The sequence below is a fragment of the Cimex lectularius genome, unplaced genomic scaffold (genome assembly GCF_000648675.2).
Source record: "Cimex lectularius strain Harlan isolate CLEC.00 unplaced genomic scaffold, Clec_2.1 scaffold24, whole genome shotgun sequence".
Lineage (NCBI taxonomy): Eukaryota > Metazoa > Arthropoda > Insecta > Hemiptera > Cimicidae > Cimex > Cimex lectularius.
In genome coordinates this window covers 329,458-344,830 of record NW_019392666.1, presented here as the reverse complement: position 1 = coordinate 344,830, position 15,373 = coordinate 329,458, and the positions used below count along the sequence as shown (strand labels likewise).

At 29.4% G+C, this 15,373-nt stretch overlaps 2 protein-coding genes across 2 annotated transcripts; both read right to left on the bottom strand.

The window, feature by feature from the left end:
* Nucleotides 1–296: 296 nt before the first annotated feature.
* LOC106660924 (neprilysin-4-like) lies at nt 297–5,474 on the bottom strand. Its single transcript, XM_014383980.2, has 16 exons — nt 4,979–5,474; nt 4,366–4,505; nt 4,143–4,302; nt 3,968–4,080; nt 3,817–3,876; nt 3,219–3,464; nt 2,960–3,156; nt 2,701–2,880; nt 2,442–2,644; nt 2,180–2,390; nt 1,937–2,113; nt 1,210–1,372; nt 939–1,145; nt 773–870; nt 535–710; nt 297–478 (listed from the first exon to the last, which is right to left on the bottom strand). The coding sequence occupies exons 2-16, from the start codon at nt 4,475–4,477 to the stop codon at nt 379–381; spliced, it is 2,403 nt and encodes an 800-aa protein (XP_014239466.1). The 5' UTR covers nt 4,478–4,505; nt 4,979–5,474; the 3' UTR covers nt 297–378.
* A 2,475-nt stretch (nt 5,475–7,949) lies between these two features.
* Nucleotides 7,950–15,320, bottom strand: LOC106660830 (neprilysin-4-like). Its single transcript, XM_014383802.2, has 13 exons — nt 15,197–15,320; nt 14,270–14,509; nt 11,376–11,621; nt 11,105–11,307; nt 10,852–11,031; nt 10,611–10,789; nt 10,325–10,547; nt 10,087–10,263; nt 9,035–9,200; nt 8,756–8,965; nt 8,574–8,680; nt 8,341–8,516; nt 7,950–8,124 (listed from the first exon to the last, which is right to left on the bottom strand). Exons 2-13 carry the CDS (start codon nt 14,472–14,474, stop codon nt 8,025–8,027), a joined length of 2,172 nt encoding a protein of 723 aa, XP_014239288.1. The 5' UTR covers nt 14,475–14,509; nt 15,197–15,320; the 3' UTR covers nt 7,950–8,024.
* Between the last annotated feature and the right edge of the window lie 53 nt (nt 15,321–15,373).

Below are 15,373 nucleotides of genomic sequence, written 5' to 3'. Positions count from 1 at the left end.
TGGACTCTTTGTTACAAGTTGGTGGGCAATGTTTTGTGTGTACCATTACTTTTAAATAATATCAGCCTAGAAATAGTTTCAAAGTTCAAATCTGTAATAAATTCTGATTTATATTATAACCAAGAAACAGAGGTTTAATAAAGAAAACACATGGATTCAAATAAAATGTAAAAAAACATGAGCGATACAGTACTTTAAAATATCATTAAGTACTAGCAGAACAAAAAGAATCGTTTGTTAATGTGATTTTTTTAAGAAAAACTTAGTTCAATCAAAGGGTTTAATGAAGTCATCAATCATAATTAAAATAATTTTATATTTATTTGATTACTACACTTATGCAAAATCCAATTTGTAGGTTTAAACTTAGAACATTATTCACCACACTGTGCATTTCTTCCTTGGATTCATTGGAGATCCAAGTGGGCAATTGAATTCTTTTGAAAAATCTTGATTATTCCGTAATGTCCCAATTACTCTGGAAATCATATTTTATTATATTGAGTATAGTTTGACACAAGAACTAAGGGTAACCTGAATTTTCCTGGAACAATAAGCATTCTATCCGTTCCTTCGTCAATGTTATCAAGGTTTATATTTTCACACCACATTTGTGCAAAGTTCAAAAACAGCAATTGACCCGATGTATAATTCATTCCAGGGAGTTTTTCATCAGAGTCACCATACACATTTAACCATTTTTTATACGCCTGCGACAAATCCAAATATCAAATTACACCTGTCGTTCATGATATTTTACAATAATATTTACCGCATAAGCATGTTTGATCCCTTCACTATCTGCTATATTTTTTGCCTCAACCTGATATCCTTCATATTTTTCATAGTCTCTTTCGGACAAATATTGTTCTACAGTTGTAAGATTAATGTGATTTTAATTTATAATTTCAATATTATACAAGTTAGCTCTGAGTTACCAGTTACACACGTAGCACGTTCATAAACTTTCATATATGATTCCTCAGTCAGTCTGGTTGCTAAGTTTCCATTGTAATGCATGACTTCATAATAATCAAAACCGAGTAGCATTTCATGACTTATCACTCCTCCAAATCCACCGTAGTTTAAGCATTGTGGAAAATATTTATGATAGAACGGAGGCTGGAAAATCCCCACTGTGGCCACTACAATGGTGTTTATTAGCATAAAAATTTGACAGTTTTAATATTATAATATAGAAAAACACACCGATCTCATTCTCGTTGGGAATAAAACTCGTTCCTACTTCTGTAATATCTCCATTTGATTGTATTTCCTTTTTGGACAAAGCAATTTGAGATTTTGTAATTTGTACATCATACATTGTTATAGCTATAAAGTTCTCAAAGTAAGTAGCTGGATCTATAGTAACCTGCAAAACACCTTTTTCTTAAGCAAATTTTATTAATTTTTATAAAAGGAACATTTAAATAATTATTGCATGTTGTAACGTTAATTAGTTTTTCTTCCATCTACGTTGCCTTCTTGGCGTTGTAAATAAATAAAAAAATCCCATATTAACTTAATACATTACATAATGTGGAATACTATAAATATCCCCTTTTCAAATGATTGTATTTATCTTTAAATCAAGATACCATTATATAATATATAAAAAATACCATATTTTCAAGACTTAAAAAATAAAATGTACAATGTATAAGTGGTTGATAAAAAATTTCATAGTTTGTTTTTTTGGCATTATATTGGTATGGACCGCGGTAGCCGAGTGGTTAGCATGAGAGACTCTCACACCGCGGTCGTGGGTTCGATTCCCACCGTTGCCCCTGGCCCTTTTTTCCCAATAACCCCCCAATTTTGAACACACATATACGAATTTGTCACATGGCTAATATGCATAGTTCATAACGCCAAAAAAAAAAAAAAAAAATTGGTATGGAAGTTTTACTGCAGTAATAACTGTTCATAAACCCACATGCATGAATAAATTATCGAGTTCCTCTGTTGTTCGTCTGTTGTCTAGAAATTTTATACGAAATTTTAATGCATCTATCTTCTCTTTAACTGTGTTTTTAGCCGGTTGATTAAGCCATTTAACATTAGAAACTGCCTCTTTAAAGGACTCTTGAATACTCTTTCTTATTATTGTCGTCTGAAAAGAAAATATAAAAAAATTTATTTGAAAAATTACATGAAAATCAAAAACATCAGTACTAACGTCATTTTGGATAAATTCGTTGAAATGCGTATTTAAAAACATTTCATCCACTACTGATTTCATTCCATTTCTCACTTCTTTGAAACAGTTCATTTTTGAAACGTTTACGGGTAATTGTGAGTGAAATTGTTTATAGACGTTTTTAAATTTCTGATCCAAATGAACCACCCAGCGTTCAACAACATTCCATAACAAATAATTAGCTATTGTACTGGAGAAACAAACTGAATTAATTACATAACATAAAATAAATGTCTTCTACCTGGCCTCAGTATCTTCCAGAATTTTTCCAAGTTCAGTAAAATAATAAACGGAATGTATCACAACTTGCTCGTTTGAATCATCTGTTAAATTAAATACCGTTGAAATATAACGTTTTAAATCAAGTTTAGGAAACGATTGATTTATTTCGTCTAAAGACAATGATTTTGTCTTATCTAATAATCCATCTTTAGGAAGAATAATCTGGAAAATTAGTTTAAATTTAAATATATTATTAATATTTTAAAATTTTGAATTACTCTTGATATGTTCATCTCAAAGTTTATAACGTCTTTCACAGCTTCTGTAATTTTATCTTTATTTGCACCCAAAAGTGTTGCTATTTCCTTAATGAAATTCATATATGTCTGCATGTCATTGGAATTGTTGTTCCAGATGTGATTGTATCTTGTTGGAAAAGCTATTCTCGGTTTGTCTATCTAAAAACAAGAGAGATGATTTTTTTTTTTTTTAATACATAAATAATGACTTAATTTACTAATTAATTTAATTACTAACATTTATTTCAAGTTGACTTTCATTTACAGATGAAACAGAAAAGGCAATCAATGCTTCATTAGTATATCTGCTAAGTTTCCCTGCTAAAGAAATCCAGTCAAAATTAGTACCATTCCAGTTATTACTGATCAATGGCCAGCCTCCAAGTGAGTCAAGAAGGGTAAGAAGAGGTTTTGACCCTCTTGATTCAATAGTTTCTTTAAACAAATGAAAATAATTGAATTACCAATGTAGATAACATTTTATCAATGAATATTACCACGGTTGACGCAAGATTTGTAATAATTTTTAGCTTTGGTAAATGACTTTGGTTCATTATCTGAAATTGGCTGCTCTAGGAGTTTTTTCATTTGATCAACTATTGTGCCTTTAGCAAAGTCAAAAATATTGTAATGATATGTATTCCAAGGAATGGGTTTGACCATAGGCCAATTGCCACAAGCAAACGTGTAGAAATCTTGGCAAGGATCTACAGTTGTATCCATGTACTTTTGCATCATTTGGGCTGGAAATATTTTCTTAGATCATTATTAGTTTAATAAATATTTAATTAAACAAGGAATTAAACTATTGATCCAAAACTATTGATATATAATGTTTCTGTTGATTTATCATTATACTGATTGGTTCATGGTCAAATCAGATTTAGTAAGTATTAAAAAGAAAGTTTTTAGATTGAATCACTTCTAGAAATAAGTTTTATAACAAAACAAAATTAATTGAAAACCAAATTTATCTATCAAGTTATTAAACTATTTTGGGGTATATTTTCTTCGTTTTGTTTTTATAATGAAAGCTACAAATTATTTTTCAAAAAAATAATTACTTTTTTAAATTTAATAACAAATTATTGTTACCTCGATGATGCCGAAAGTTTAGCTTATATTTTTCTTCTTTTTCCATGTCTTGTTTAACCTCTGGGACATTGAAATGTGTGAAGGGAAAAACATAAAGAAAATAAGATACTTTAAAAAAATTTAAACTGGAAAAAATAAACTTGCCATTTACCAGGTTTATGTAGAATATTTTGCTTGTCTTTTCCTGCCAGCTCGTCCTTTGGATCATATGAAATAGTCTGATTTGTAGTTTCAATTATTTCTTCCGCTTTTTTTACTAAAGACCTGATTCGATTGAAAAATCGATTGAAATGTTAAGATACTTATTTTACAAAACTAGTGCATACTCAGTTAGATCACTGATCCATGATCCAAGATTTTCAATTTTCTTTGGGGAAAATATATTTAATTCATTTATGAAAATATTTTTCCTGTTGCAATCTGTACATTCTTTATTAATAACTTGAGATTGTTCAGATGAATTTTTGTTCCATAGTTGGTTTGAAGCTGGAATTATAGGAAATTAGTTTTGCATACTATATACCAATTTGATAATTAATACTAAATTACTTTGTTCTTTTAATTGATGTTCATAATTTTCAGTTAAATTTGCTTGTGTATGACAAACGTTCCAAAGGAGAGCAATGTTTCCCAACACGAACACAACTACTATGTTCTTCATGTGTATATTCTTCTGATTATTAGAAACACTTTAACAAATTCATTCACTTTTATGTGGAGGTTAGTTATTATAATAAGTCACATGCATTCTGTATCATCAAAAAAGTTTATAAAAAAATGATAATTTATGTAAAAACCTCAAACTAAAAGTTATTCTAGAGTTCTTTAGTTTTTTTATTTAACAACTATTTATAACCAACTCTTCATGAAAATTTATTAAAATGTATCAAAATAAGTGATATAATTCTTATCGAATCTAATTATTTACTTCATATGTAATTTAATTAGTTTTATTATTATTCTGTTTATTCTAATATTTAAAATTGTTTTATGGTACATTAAGAAATAATGTAATTAACCTCGTTAATATTTCTGAAAATTACATTTTTTAATATTTTACAAAGTGTCAGTGTAAATGAGGTTAAATAAATAACAAAAGAGATGAACCTGAATTAATAAATTAATATCTTTCTTCATGAATGTAGTAAAGAGGTGTACTTACCAATTTTTTTATATTTTATAATCACTGTGAGTTTTATTTTATTTATTTTTTTAATGGTAAAATGAAATGTAAAATTTGAATATTAACAGATTATCACAGTATAAGAAGCATTGCAAATGGTAATAAGCAAATCAAATTTATAATTCTTAACTATACGGATAAGTACTATTCTGTTCACATTTGTTATTGGCCATATTTTTCAAAATATTTGATAAGTTCAAATGATGAGTTTGATGTTGTCAATTGACATTAGAAACCCAACATTATGAAATATGTACAATAGATGTGTCTTGTGTAGAAAAGCATAACAGGAAAATTTATTAGAATTCCTAGAAATACCCTTTCAATAAATTTCTTATAGTTTTGTTACTGTTACTACAGAGTTTATATCTGTGACAGATTACTGATTTATATAAGCTCAAATCTCTACACGCATATTACCACTTGTATACACACTTGTACATAGTTGAGCCTATCATTTCTCACAATCTACTGGCAATTCCAGCTGTGTAATTTACAAAAATTACCAGCAGGCCTCAAGAATCACCCACTCCGGGGTTAGACCTTGGTCTTATCTACCCAGCACCAAGGTTGGGCTATAGGGGCTATCAACGCTAAGCCATTTCAGCCCCCAACGCAATCAGTTCCAAATTCCAAACCCATTCTCTCTTCAATACATTCTTTCCAATTTACATACCATTCATTTAGTTAGGATGATGGAGTACTTGATATTCCTCCTTCACCCTCTCCATGTATAGTATAACTAACCTAACTGAACGTTAATGAATCAAATATTCCGCCATCAACCCTCTCACACTACACATTCATGCTAATAAATACATTCAATCCATCAATACATACAAGACACCCAAGACAATTTATATACAAAGAACTATATACAGTAAAACACTCCTATCCCTCCAAAAATTGGAACAAGGGACTGAAATACTCACTGCCATGCTCAAGCAAAATTCACATATTAGGTGGCACTCCTACACGCTCTCTATATGGAGACAAGGAGCGACACCCTTCAATCAGTGTTGGGCAAAAATTAGTCATGTCTAATGATTAATGATTGATCAATCAGACCGTTAGTCATGATTAGTAATTAAATACGAGGCATGACTAATTTAGTCACAATATAGTTAGTCATGACTAAATTTCGATAAATCTTCTACAAATGTGTGCTCAAAAAATGAAAAATACACAACTTCATCACTTTTAAAAAAATTTCTAAGAGAAATTTATTTCATCAAAAGGAAAATACTTCAACACCTTATTTAACAAAAATCAATCATCCAATTATAAGTAAAACTACGTCGTTATGAAAAGCCAAAAAAATAATGATAACAATAATAGTAATAAAATTTTAAAAAATCCTAGAACAAGCTACACTTAGAAAAGTAAATATGTTTACATAACCGATCAATGGAAAAAATATTTCTTTGAATTAAAATTTATTCTGCTTGAAAGTAGAGATTTCTACATTATGTGGACAATACACCATCAAGCGGTCTTGATTGTAATAAAATAGACTTGTAGAATAATTATGTAACTTTGGTTTTCTTTTATGATAACACTTTTTGAACGTTGGCCTTGAGAACGACTCTCATCTCAACATTTTTATCCGGAGTCTGTTGGATTTTGGTAAGTTAGTCATTGTAGCCAGAGTTGGGCAAAATCGAACTAATTCAATCATGATTAAGAATTAGTTCGATTTTGCCCAACTCTGGATCTGCTTATCATCACCGTTTCTTAAGATGCACAGAAGACAGAGTTGGGCAAAATCTGACTAATTCAACCANATTAGCCATGAGTAAATTAATCATTATATGATTTAGTCATGATTAATTCAATCATGAGGTATGACTAAATCATACAATGATTAATTTACTTATGACTAATTCAATCATGATTAAACTTCAATCAAAATTCTTAATCATGATTGAATTAGCCATGAGTAAATTAATCATTATATGATTTAGTCATGATTAATTCAATCATGAGGTATGACTAAATCATACAATGATTAATTTACTTATGATTAATTCAATCAGGATTAAACTTCAATCAAAATTCTTAATCATGATTGAATTAGTTCGATTTTGCCCAACTCTGCCTTCAATTAAGTGTGACATCGAGCAACCAACCTTTCTCTACATGCTGGCCCCATTTGCAGGCTTTGTCCTAAAGTGTGTCAACTTCACATATTTTTTTCCATAGTTTTTTCTACTCAGTATTTTCCTATTCTGCATTTTATATCTTAGTAGCCCTTTCATGGGTGATTTACCTTCTATTGATATGTGGGGTACATCGAACATGTAGTTTCTTCCTTAATCTCTCCTCTCACACATGATGAAGACCCTCAATTCAATCAGTATTAAAGCAACATACATATAAGCATACAAGAAAGTAAAACAACCTATTTTATAGCTAACCTAACTAGTTTGACAGGTCTTCGAGGTACTCTGTATTCTACTACAGACCCGTCCATTTACAATGCTATGTCGAATGAAAAACAAGCTTTACTTGTTACTAGTTTTCATTGTCAGTACTACAGTTTCATATTATACAAAATTTACTTAGTACTTTTTACCTAACAATGTTTTAAATAGTGTGGTTAAAAATATTTTAATTGTGAATCTTGGCTTATAATAAATTCACAAATCAGTGAGTATGAAATCAACTTGAAAACAATGCCTCGTACACTTTATCCCCAACTTCAAGACCTATGTTTTTAGGTACCCAGATAACCAACCACCGTTTTGCCGAGACATTCCTTTTCGTGGTAAAGAGCACAATTAGAAGCTCAACAGAAGACCTGTCACAGACAGCAGTAACCACGTTGACGAATTCAGAGCAAACAACGTAAGCAGATCCTGTCGGTTCTTGTTCAAATAAGTCCAATTTATTTATATAATTTGTTTTTATTCTTGTCTTGTTGTACATACAGTAAAATGAGAAGACCATAAGAAATTAAAATACTTTTATTTATTTGGTATCTTACAAAACCAACTAGTAGTAAATACAAAATTGAGCATATTATTTACCATAATGAACATTTTTTCACTGGATTCATTCGAGAACCAATTGGGCATTTAAATTCTTTTGCAAAATCATCACTGTTACTTAATGTTCCAATTACCCTACAACAAAACATACAAACATTATAACTTTCTCTTCATCCTCTTTATCTTCATCCTGTAGCAAAAATGCAATAGCACGCAGATTTAAATTTTCAAGTTTATTTCATAATAAATAATAATTAAAAAATAATCGTTTGGAATAAATTAGTATTAGCTAAATGACAGTTTAAGGTGCAACCAAAACTCTGTGCACTGTGAGCATATAAGCTAAATAACCTGAAATTGTTTGGAGAATGACTATCTTGGTTAAGTACGATTTCGCCTACAGCAGGTCTAAATACAGAGCAATACTGTTGTGCAAAACTCAAGAAAAATAACTGTCCCGATGTATAATTCATTCCAGGTAGTGTTTCATTAAAGTCTTGCTGTGCTTGCAGCCACATTTGATATGCCTATCACACAATTAATTGATTATTTTTATTTTTAAATCTTATAAGCTTTGTATTTACCAAAAATGCTTGTTTAACCCCTCCGTTATCTGCAATATTTTCTCCCAATTTTAATTCTCCGTTATTTTGAGTATCCTTTTTTGTCACAAAATTTTGTTCATATTGCTCTATAATTATTTAGTTATTATTTGTAATTATCAGTTTCGTTGACATCAGATAATTGTTAAATTTAAATTATTAACCAACAAAACATCGAGTCTTTTCCGTAAAAGTTTTAACAGCCTCATCAGGCCACTGAGGATTTAAATTTCCATATTTGTCATAACGACGACCATTGCTATCAAAACTATGTATCATCTCATGACCAATTACCACTCCGATTCCACCGTAGTTGATGCTTTTTGGAAAATACTTATGAAATGCGGGGGGCTGGAACATTACTGCAGCAAGTACTGTAATGATAATGTGATAAAATTAATATTTACATTACAATTGAATGAATTGTTGAAACAAAAATAGACCTATTGAATTCAGCCTGTAATTAAAATTTGCAATCAGTCCTGTCGGAATGTTCAGGACCGATAGTGATTTGTTAACTGGCAAACCAATTTTAGATTTTATCTTCCGCATACGATCCTTTAAAATATTCATTTTATTCTCAAAAAAATACTCCAAACGAATGTCAATCTGCAAAAAAATGTTAGAACTTTGACAACATATTATTGTTATGTGACAACATATTGTTGTATTATTTGACAAGTCATATTAGTTTAAAATAAATATATCTATATTGGTCGAACCACGAAATTAGTGAATATATCTAAAGTGTTAAATATTTTGTCTTTTCACATTTGATGGACTTTTTTCGGATGTTTTCCATTGTTGGTTAAATGTTTTCATTGTTATTACTATACAGTTAATTAAGGTTTTTAGTTGAGATGAAAAAAAGCTAATGGCACGAGAGGGATTCGAACCCACAACCTTTGGCTTGATACGCCGCTGCTCTACCACCTGAGCTATCGTGACCGTGGGGTTGAGATGGGGAGTTGATGTCCGAGTGGATCGCCATTAGCTTTTTTTTCATCTCAACTAAAAACCTTAATTAATTGTATAGTATTAATTGGTCAAGCGGACCACGAAATTAGTGAATTTAATTGTTATTACTCTCCATCTTCTAAATGAATTTTAAGTTTACATAACATTGGTAAAATTGTTGACACCTAAACACATTTATAGACATTTCCAGGGTTACTGACTTAAAAGTTACATCTCCTCCCGGTTCTTGTGCTATTTTTCTTACAGGTTCGGAACATAAAACATTACATAAAATAATAAAGATGTGTATGTATATATATATATATATTATAAATGGATTGAAATATTTAACCTGCAACGAACTTGAGCTTTCTGAAATATTTTGATATGTTCCAAAAATTTGTATTGTCTCTCACACTTAAATTTATCTGTCATTTCCAGATAGAATTTTTTTTTTTTTTTACAAAAGGATTTCAATATTGTACTATTTTATTCAGTATTGTCTAATTAGCTAATATATTAGCCATTTTTAACTCACGTCTTTGTAATAATCATCAATTTTCTGTTGCTCTAATATGAAATCTTCATATCCGATGCTGAACAAAATTGAATTTATTTTTTCTTTAGTTAAATCTTTTGTTTCCTTATCAAGCCAACTAATATTAGCGATTGTTTCTCCAAAGGCTCGTTGAATATATTTATTCATCAATATTACCTGTAAAGCCCATATTTACTAATTAACAACATTCTGAAGAAAAAAAAACATTAAAACTAACTTCTTTTTTATAAAATTCATCGAAATGTTTTTGTACGAACATTGCACCAACAGCCAGCCCAAGATCCTTAGACATTTGTACGACGCACTGTTCCCACCTTGCAGGCAAACTTTCTACCCCATAAGCATTATTAATAAAATTTCCATCTGCTTTTTTAAATCTATCACCCATAAAATACAACATATTTACTATCATTTTCCATAGCATATAATTGGCTAATGTACTGAAAAAAAAATAAAATAAATAAATGTAGCACTTATTATCATAGAATAGCACTGTTCATTACCTCGTTTTCGTTGTTTTCATTAATTTTTCAAGCTCTTTAAAATAATGTAAATTATTTAATTCCACATTTGAATTTTGTGATAAATTAAATACATTGGAAATAAATCGTTTTAAATCAGGAAACTTCATTTCTATATCCTCTAAAGTCATTACTCTGTTGTTTTCTGCTGGTTCAGTTATCTGAAAGGACATGTTAAAAATTTTGTAAATTAAAAGTTATTTTAATTCAAATTTATGTTTACATTAGCCAAATTTATTTCAAACTGTACAACATCTTCCACAGCCTTTGTAACTTCATATTCCTGCGCACCTAGTAGTGTTGCCACTTCAACAATGTATCTTTTGTACGCTTCTAATGATTTTACCTTTGAAGGCGATAAATACATGCTAGTATCTTTTAAAAATAACGATGGTTTTTCTATCTAAAAACAAACAGGGAATAAATAATATATAAATGATTATTAAAAAACAAACAAAAAATTGTGTACATCTTACTAGTAGTATATGTTCGCTTGAGTTTTTCAAATTAGGAATAACGTCATAAAAAATTAGTATTTCATTTTGGTATTTGGCAAGTTGGCTTGCTAATGAAATCCAATCAAAATTGGAACCATTCCAGTTTTTGCTAATCAACGGCCAGCCACCCAATGAATCAAGGAAGGTGAGAAGTGGCTTAGATCCAATAGAGTCAATTGTTTCTTATGGCAAATCAATTAAATATTTAAAATTACCTTACTTTACATATATTTTACTACTAATATATTACCATTATTCATACAAGATTTATAATGATTTTTAACTTTTGTGTAGGCCATTGGTTCATTATCTGAAACTGGTTGCTCAAGACGATTTTTTAAAAGTCTATTTACTTCATCTAATATGATCTCATAATTATCAAACATATATTTATCCTTAGGAAGCGGGTTGTTCTCAAGCCAATTTCCGCATGCAAATTGATAGAAATCATCACACGGATCGACAGTGTCATTAATATTGTTTAGCATCATGTTAGCTGTAAAATTTACAAACCAAAATGTATTAGCAACATGCGTTTAATGAAAAATGACTTTCATCAGAAATTTATTAATTTATTTATATGGGTAACAATAACTAAAATGTACAACAATAATTAAAAATGTAAACATATTCAACATAACAAACACAAATAAAATATTGTAACTATTGTGTTATAGTATATAAGTGTATAAAAATATAAAAGAAGTAAGAAGGAATTATAAAAATTTAATTAAACAACTTAAATGTATAAAAAAATATAAAAGAAGTAAGAAGTAAGGATAAAGAAAGTGAGAAGGAATTATAAAAATTTAATTAAACAACTGAAATGTATAAAAAAAAACATAAAAGAAGTGAGAAGGAATGATAAAAAAAATTTAATTAAACAACAGAAATATATAAACAAATATAAAGAAAGTGAGAAGGAATTATAAAAATTTAATTAAACAACAGATATGCATGAGAAAATCAAATGCAATTGCCATGATCAATGATTATTAAAAAATGATTACATCGACTTAAGGAAAGGTAAAAGTTTCACAATGTAAAGCAAGTTTATTACTAGTATGCATGGGTCGAGGAATCGGACTAAATTTTAAATAATTTATATTATGATTAGATTTTGAAAATAATATTTTTGTCTGGTATTACACTGTGGAACATGGAAATTTAGCAAATTGATTAATTGTGGACAATCGATCATATTATTTAAGAGTTTATAAGAAAATATCAGGTCATTGTTTTGTCGTCTTATATTTAGTGGTCGCATTCTGCGGATTCCATAATATGGTTGTAATAAGTTTGTATGGTATATCAAAATAGTTCTAGTAATTGTAAACCGTTGAATAAATCGTCGCTGTACATTTTTTATTGAATTACTTAGTATTTTTTGATGTGGTAACAAAACAACTGAAGAGTATTCTAAAATGGGACAAACAGTATAATCGTTTCTGCATCCTTAAATTTTTTTGTGGTACTATGTAAGAAACCTAAAATTTTATTTTCCTTATTAATTATTGAGGTGCAATGAAGTTAAATGTCAGGTTGTTAGAGTAGATGATTCCTGTCCAATTTGATGACTAGCATAATTGTAGAAGACAAATCTATGTTCAAGACTTCAACTAACAACCCTACACTTATTTGCATTTAGTTCGATGCCAATGCATAAACACCACTCAACAAGTTTATCTACAGGTTTTTGCAGAATTTAAGCATAATGAACGGAAGTTGGCACATCAATCAAGCAGGGATTGATGGAATTAGACAAGAGTATGAACGTATTTTTAATATGGGTAAAAGGCCATAGCAATAACAAATACAACAATCAAGTTGATTTTCTAGCAAAAGAAGCTGCCAACCCAGGAATAGTAAAATCAGAGTAACAGCTTCCGACATAGTGGCGCACTTCAATAATTATATTAAAAAGAAATGGCAAAACGAGTATCCAGCCAATAATCCCACACAAACCATGGTTCAGTACGGTTAATGGGCCAAGAAAACTTTTTACCTCCATCTGCAGACTTCGCCTGAACCATAACAGTCTACCATATCATTTATATAAGATCGGTATTAAAGATAGCCCTGTTTGCGGATGTGATTATGGCTCTTTGGCAGACCAGGACCACATCTTTTTATCCTGCCCTCTAACCACAAAATACAGAGATCAATTGTGTTCTGCAATTGTACAATGTGGCTTGTTCTTACCTACTAAAAGCAGTATAATTTTGAGTAACACAAACCACCCCCTTATCAGAAATGGTACATACAATTTCAATGTGGCTAATGTTTTAGTTATTTAATCATGGAGATTGCAGTGTAGCATGGGTCTCTCCCACACTATTTACCATTGATATGGCAGATATGAAAACACAAGAAAAAAAATGGAAGTTGGCGGTTAGACCTTCAGGACAACAACAATAAGGGAGAAAATAACTGAAAATACAAGGAGAAATATCTTTAACAAATACTTTGAAAAGGAGTGGTCCATGTGACGACTACTGAGGTATCAGGTGAGACTCCTACTTTTTCAGAAGTACATTAAGTTTCACAAATTGATTTCAATCTTGCAAATAGGAGCTAAACATTTGAGGAGAGAACCATATATTTCAAAGATGATGAGTTTTCATATAAGAAGACAATGATCAACCGCCTTGACAAAATCTAAAGATATTGTGTCAACCCATTGTCTTGAAAAAGGTTTGTTGTTGCTGAACGAGAAGGGTGGAAACCATGATGTTCAGGTATTATGAAAAGATTTAGTTAAGGTCTGATAGTTTTTAAAATTAGAGATTCCAAGATTTTTGCTGTTACTGATTGCTGACATGTAGGTCTACAATTTGTAACATCACATTGATTTCCACTCTTATGTAAAGTTATTACAAAGCAATAGAGAAAGTAAATATAGGTCATTATTTCTTGAAACAAAAGTAATTTTAACCCTTGTTTACTTATTTTGTGAATTAGTGTCCTTACAAGAAATACATTACACAATAGAACAAATATTTGCAAATATTTTTAATAGCAAAACCCAATGGCCAAATGAGAGGGCAACAACTATCGGATACCAAATATGCATTAAAGTACACGATATACTACACACCCCAAATATTAAATATTACATATAAATATTGTTCATAAAATTATTACCTAGTTTTTGTCGAATAGTAGGTATATCATCTTCTGTTTTGAACCAAAACTTTGTATTTAAATATTTTGGCTTCTCTCCTTTCCTATTTAGTTCATTCATTGCGGTTCGGAGATTAAGTACATCTCTCTTCAAATATGCATGTGTTTGGAAAAAATTCCCGACAAGAGAAATAATTCCCAGAACATACACTGTTATTTCCTTCATATATATATTTATATATATTTTTTAACTTTAAAAAACTGTAAAAGCACATATTTTAGGTGTTACTTGTATTATATTTGTACAATTGTATATTAATAAAGATTCAGTTTATTACCCTTACAACAGGGATAACATAGATATAGATTACACTGTGATAAACTGTCTCAATGCTAATGTTTAACTTACATCTTTTAATCTTTATTGTGTTATAAGCTAAACCAATTTATACATAAATTAACATTAATACATTTACACAAAGGGTCCTGTAATTTTTTTATTATTTTTTATTATGCAGTGAGTGCATCAGCCAAAATGATGAGTTTTTATGAACTTATGTTCTTCTAATTCTTCTTTTTCACTAAACAATTAATTTTATAAGTATATATGATGTATTTCTTTTTATCAATTTAGTTTGAAAAATAGATTGAAATTGCTAAAACATGGTAGTTTCTAGATCAAACGTGTAGAGTAGAAGCAATTTTTTTAATTCAAACCGCTCTTCAAAATTCTATGAAAACAGCACATGATAGTGTTGGTATATAGTATAAAAAGGGACATATTACTTATTTTGAAGTTTTTAAGATGATAATTTTTATTTTTTGTAAAGTATTTTCAAAAAATTATAATTTTTTCTTGATAAAATAGTTTATCACTTAATGTTTTACTCTCCTATTTATGTATTAAAATACTTATTATATTTTTGAGAAACTAATAACTATACTTACAATTGATACCTCAGTGACAATCACTGAGTTGCGGTTAGTAATTTATTGAAATGATAAGATGGATTTTTTTAAAATTTTTGATCCTTGCAATTAATATGGAAAATATGATATTAACGTACTATCACAGTATAAAAAGCATCACACATGATAATTTGCAAATCTAATTGATAATCTAAA

Excerpts from the sequence above, each read along its gene's own strand:
- LOC106660830 (XM_014383802.2), bottom strand. The coding sequence starts at position 14,474 with ATGAAGGAAATAACAGTGTATGTTCTGGGAATTATTTCTCTTGTCGGG. Across the intron at positions 8,966-9,034 it reads TTACAGGCTGAATTCAATAG|TACTTGCTGCAGTAATGTTC; the intron begins GTCTATTTTTGT and ends TTATCATTACAG. Across the intron at positions 8,681-8,755 it reads AAAGACTCGATGTTTTGTTG|AGCAATATGAACAAAATTTT; the intron begins GTTAATAATTTA and ends AAATAATTATAG.
- LOC106660924 (XM_014383980.2), bottom strand. The coding sequence starts at position 4,477 with ATGAAGAACATAGTAGTTGTGTTCGTGTTGGGAAACATTGCTCTCCTT. Across the intron at positions 4,303-4,365 it reads ACATCAATTAAAAGAACAAA|CTTCAAACCAACTATGGAAC; the intron begins GTAATTTAGTAT and ends CTATAATTCCAG. Across the intron at positions 3,877-3,967 it reads AAATATTCTACATAAACCTG|AGGTTAAACAAGACATGGAA; the intron begins GTAAATGGCAAG and ends TCAATGTCCCAG.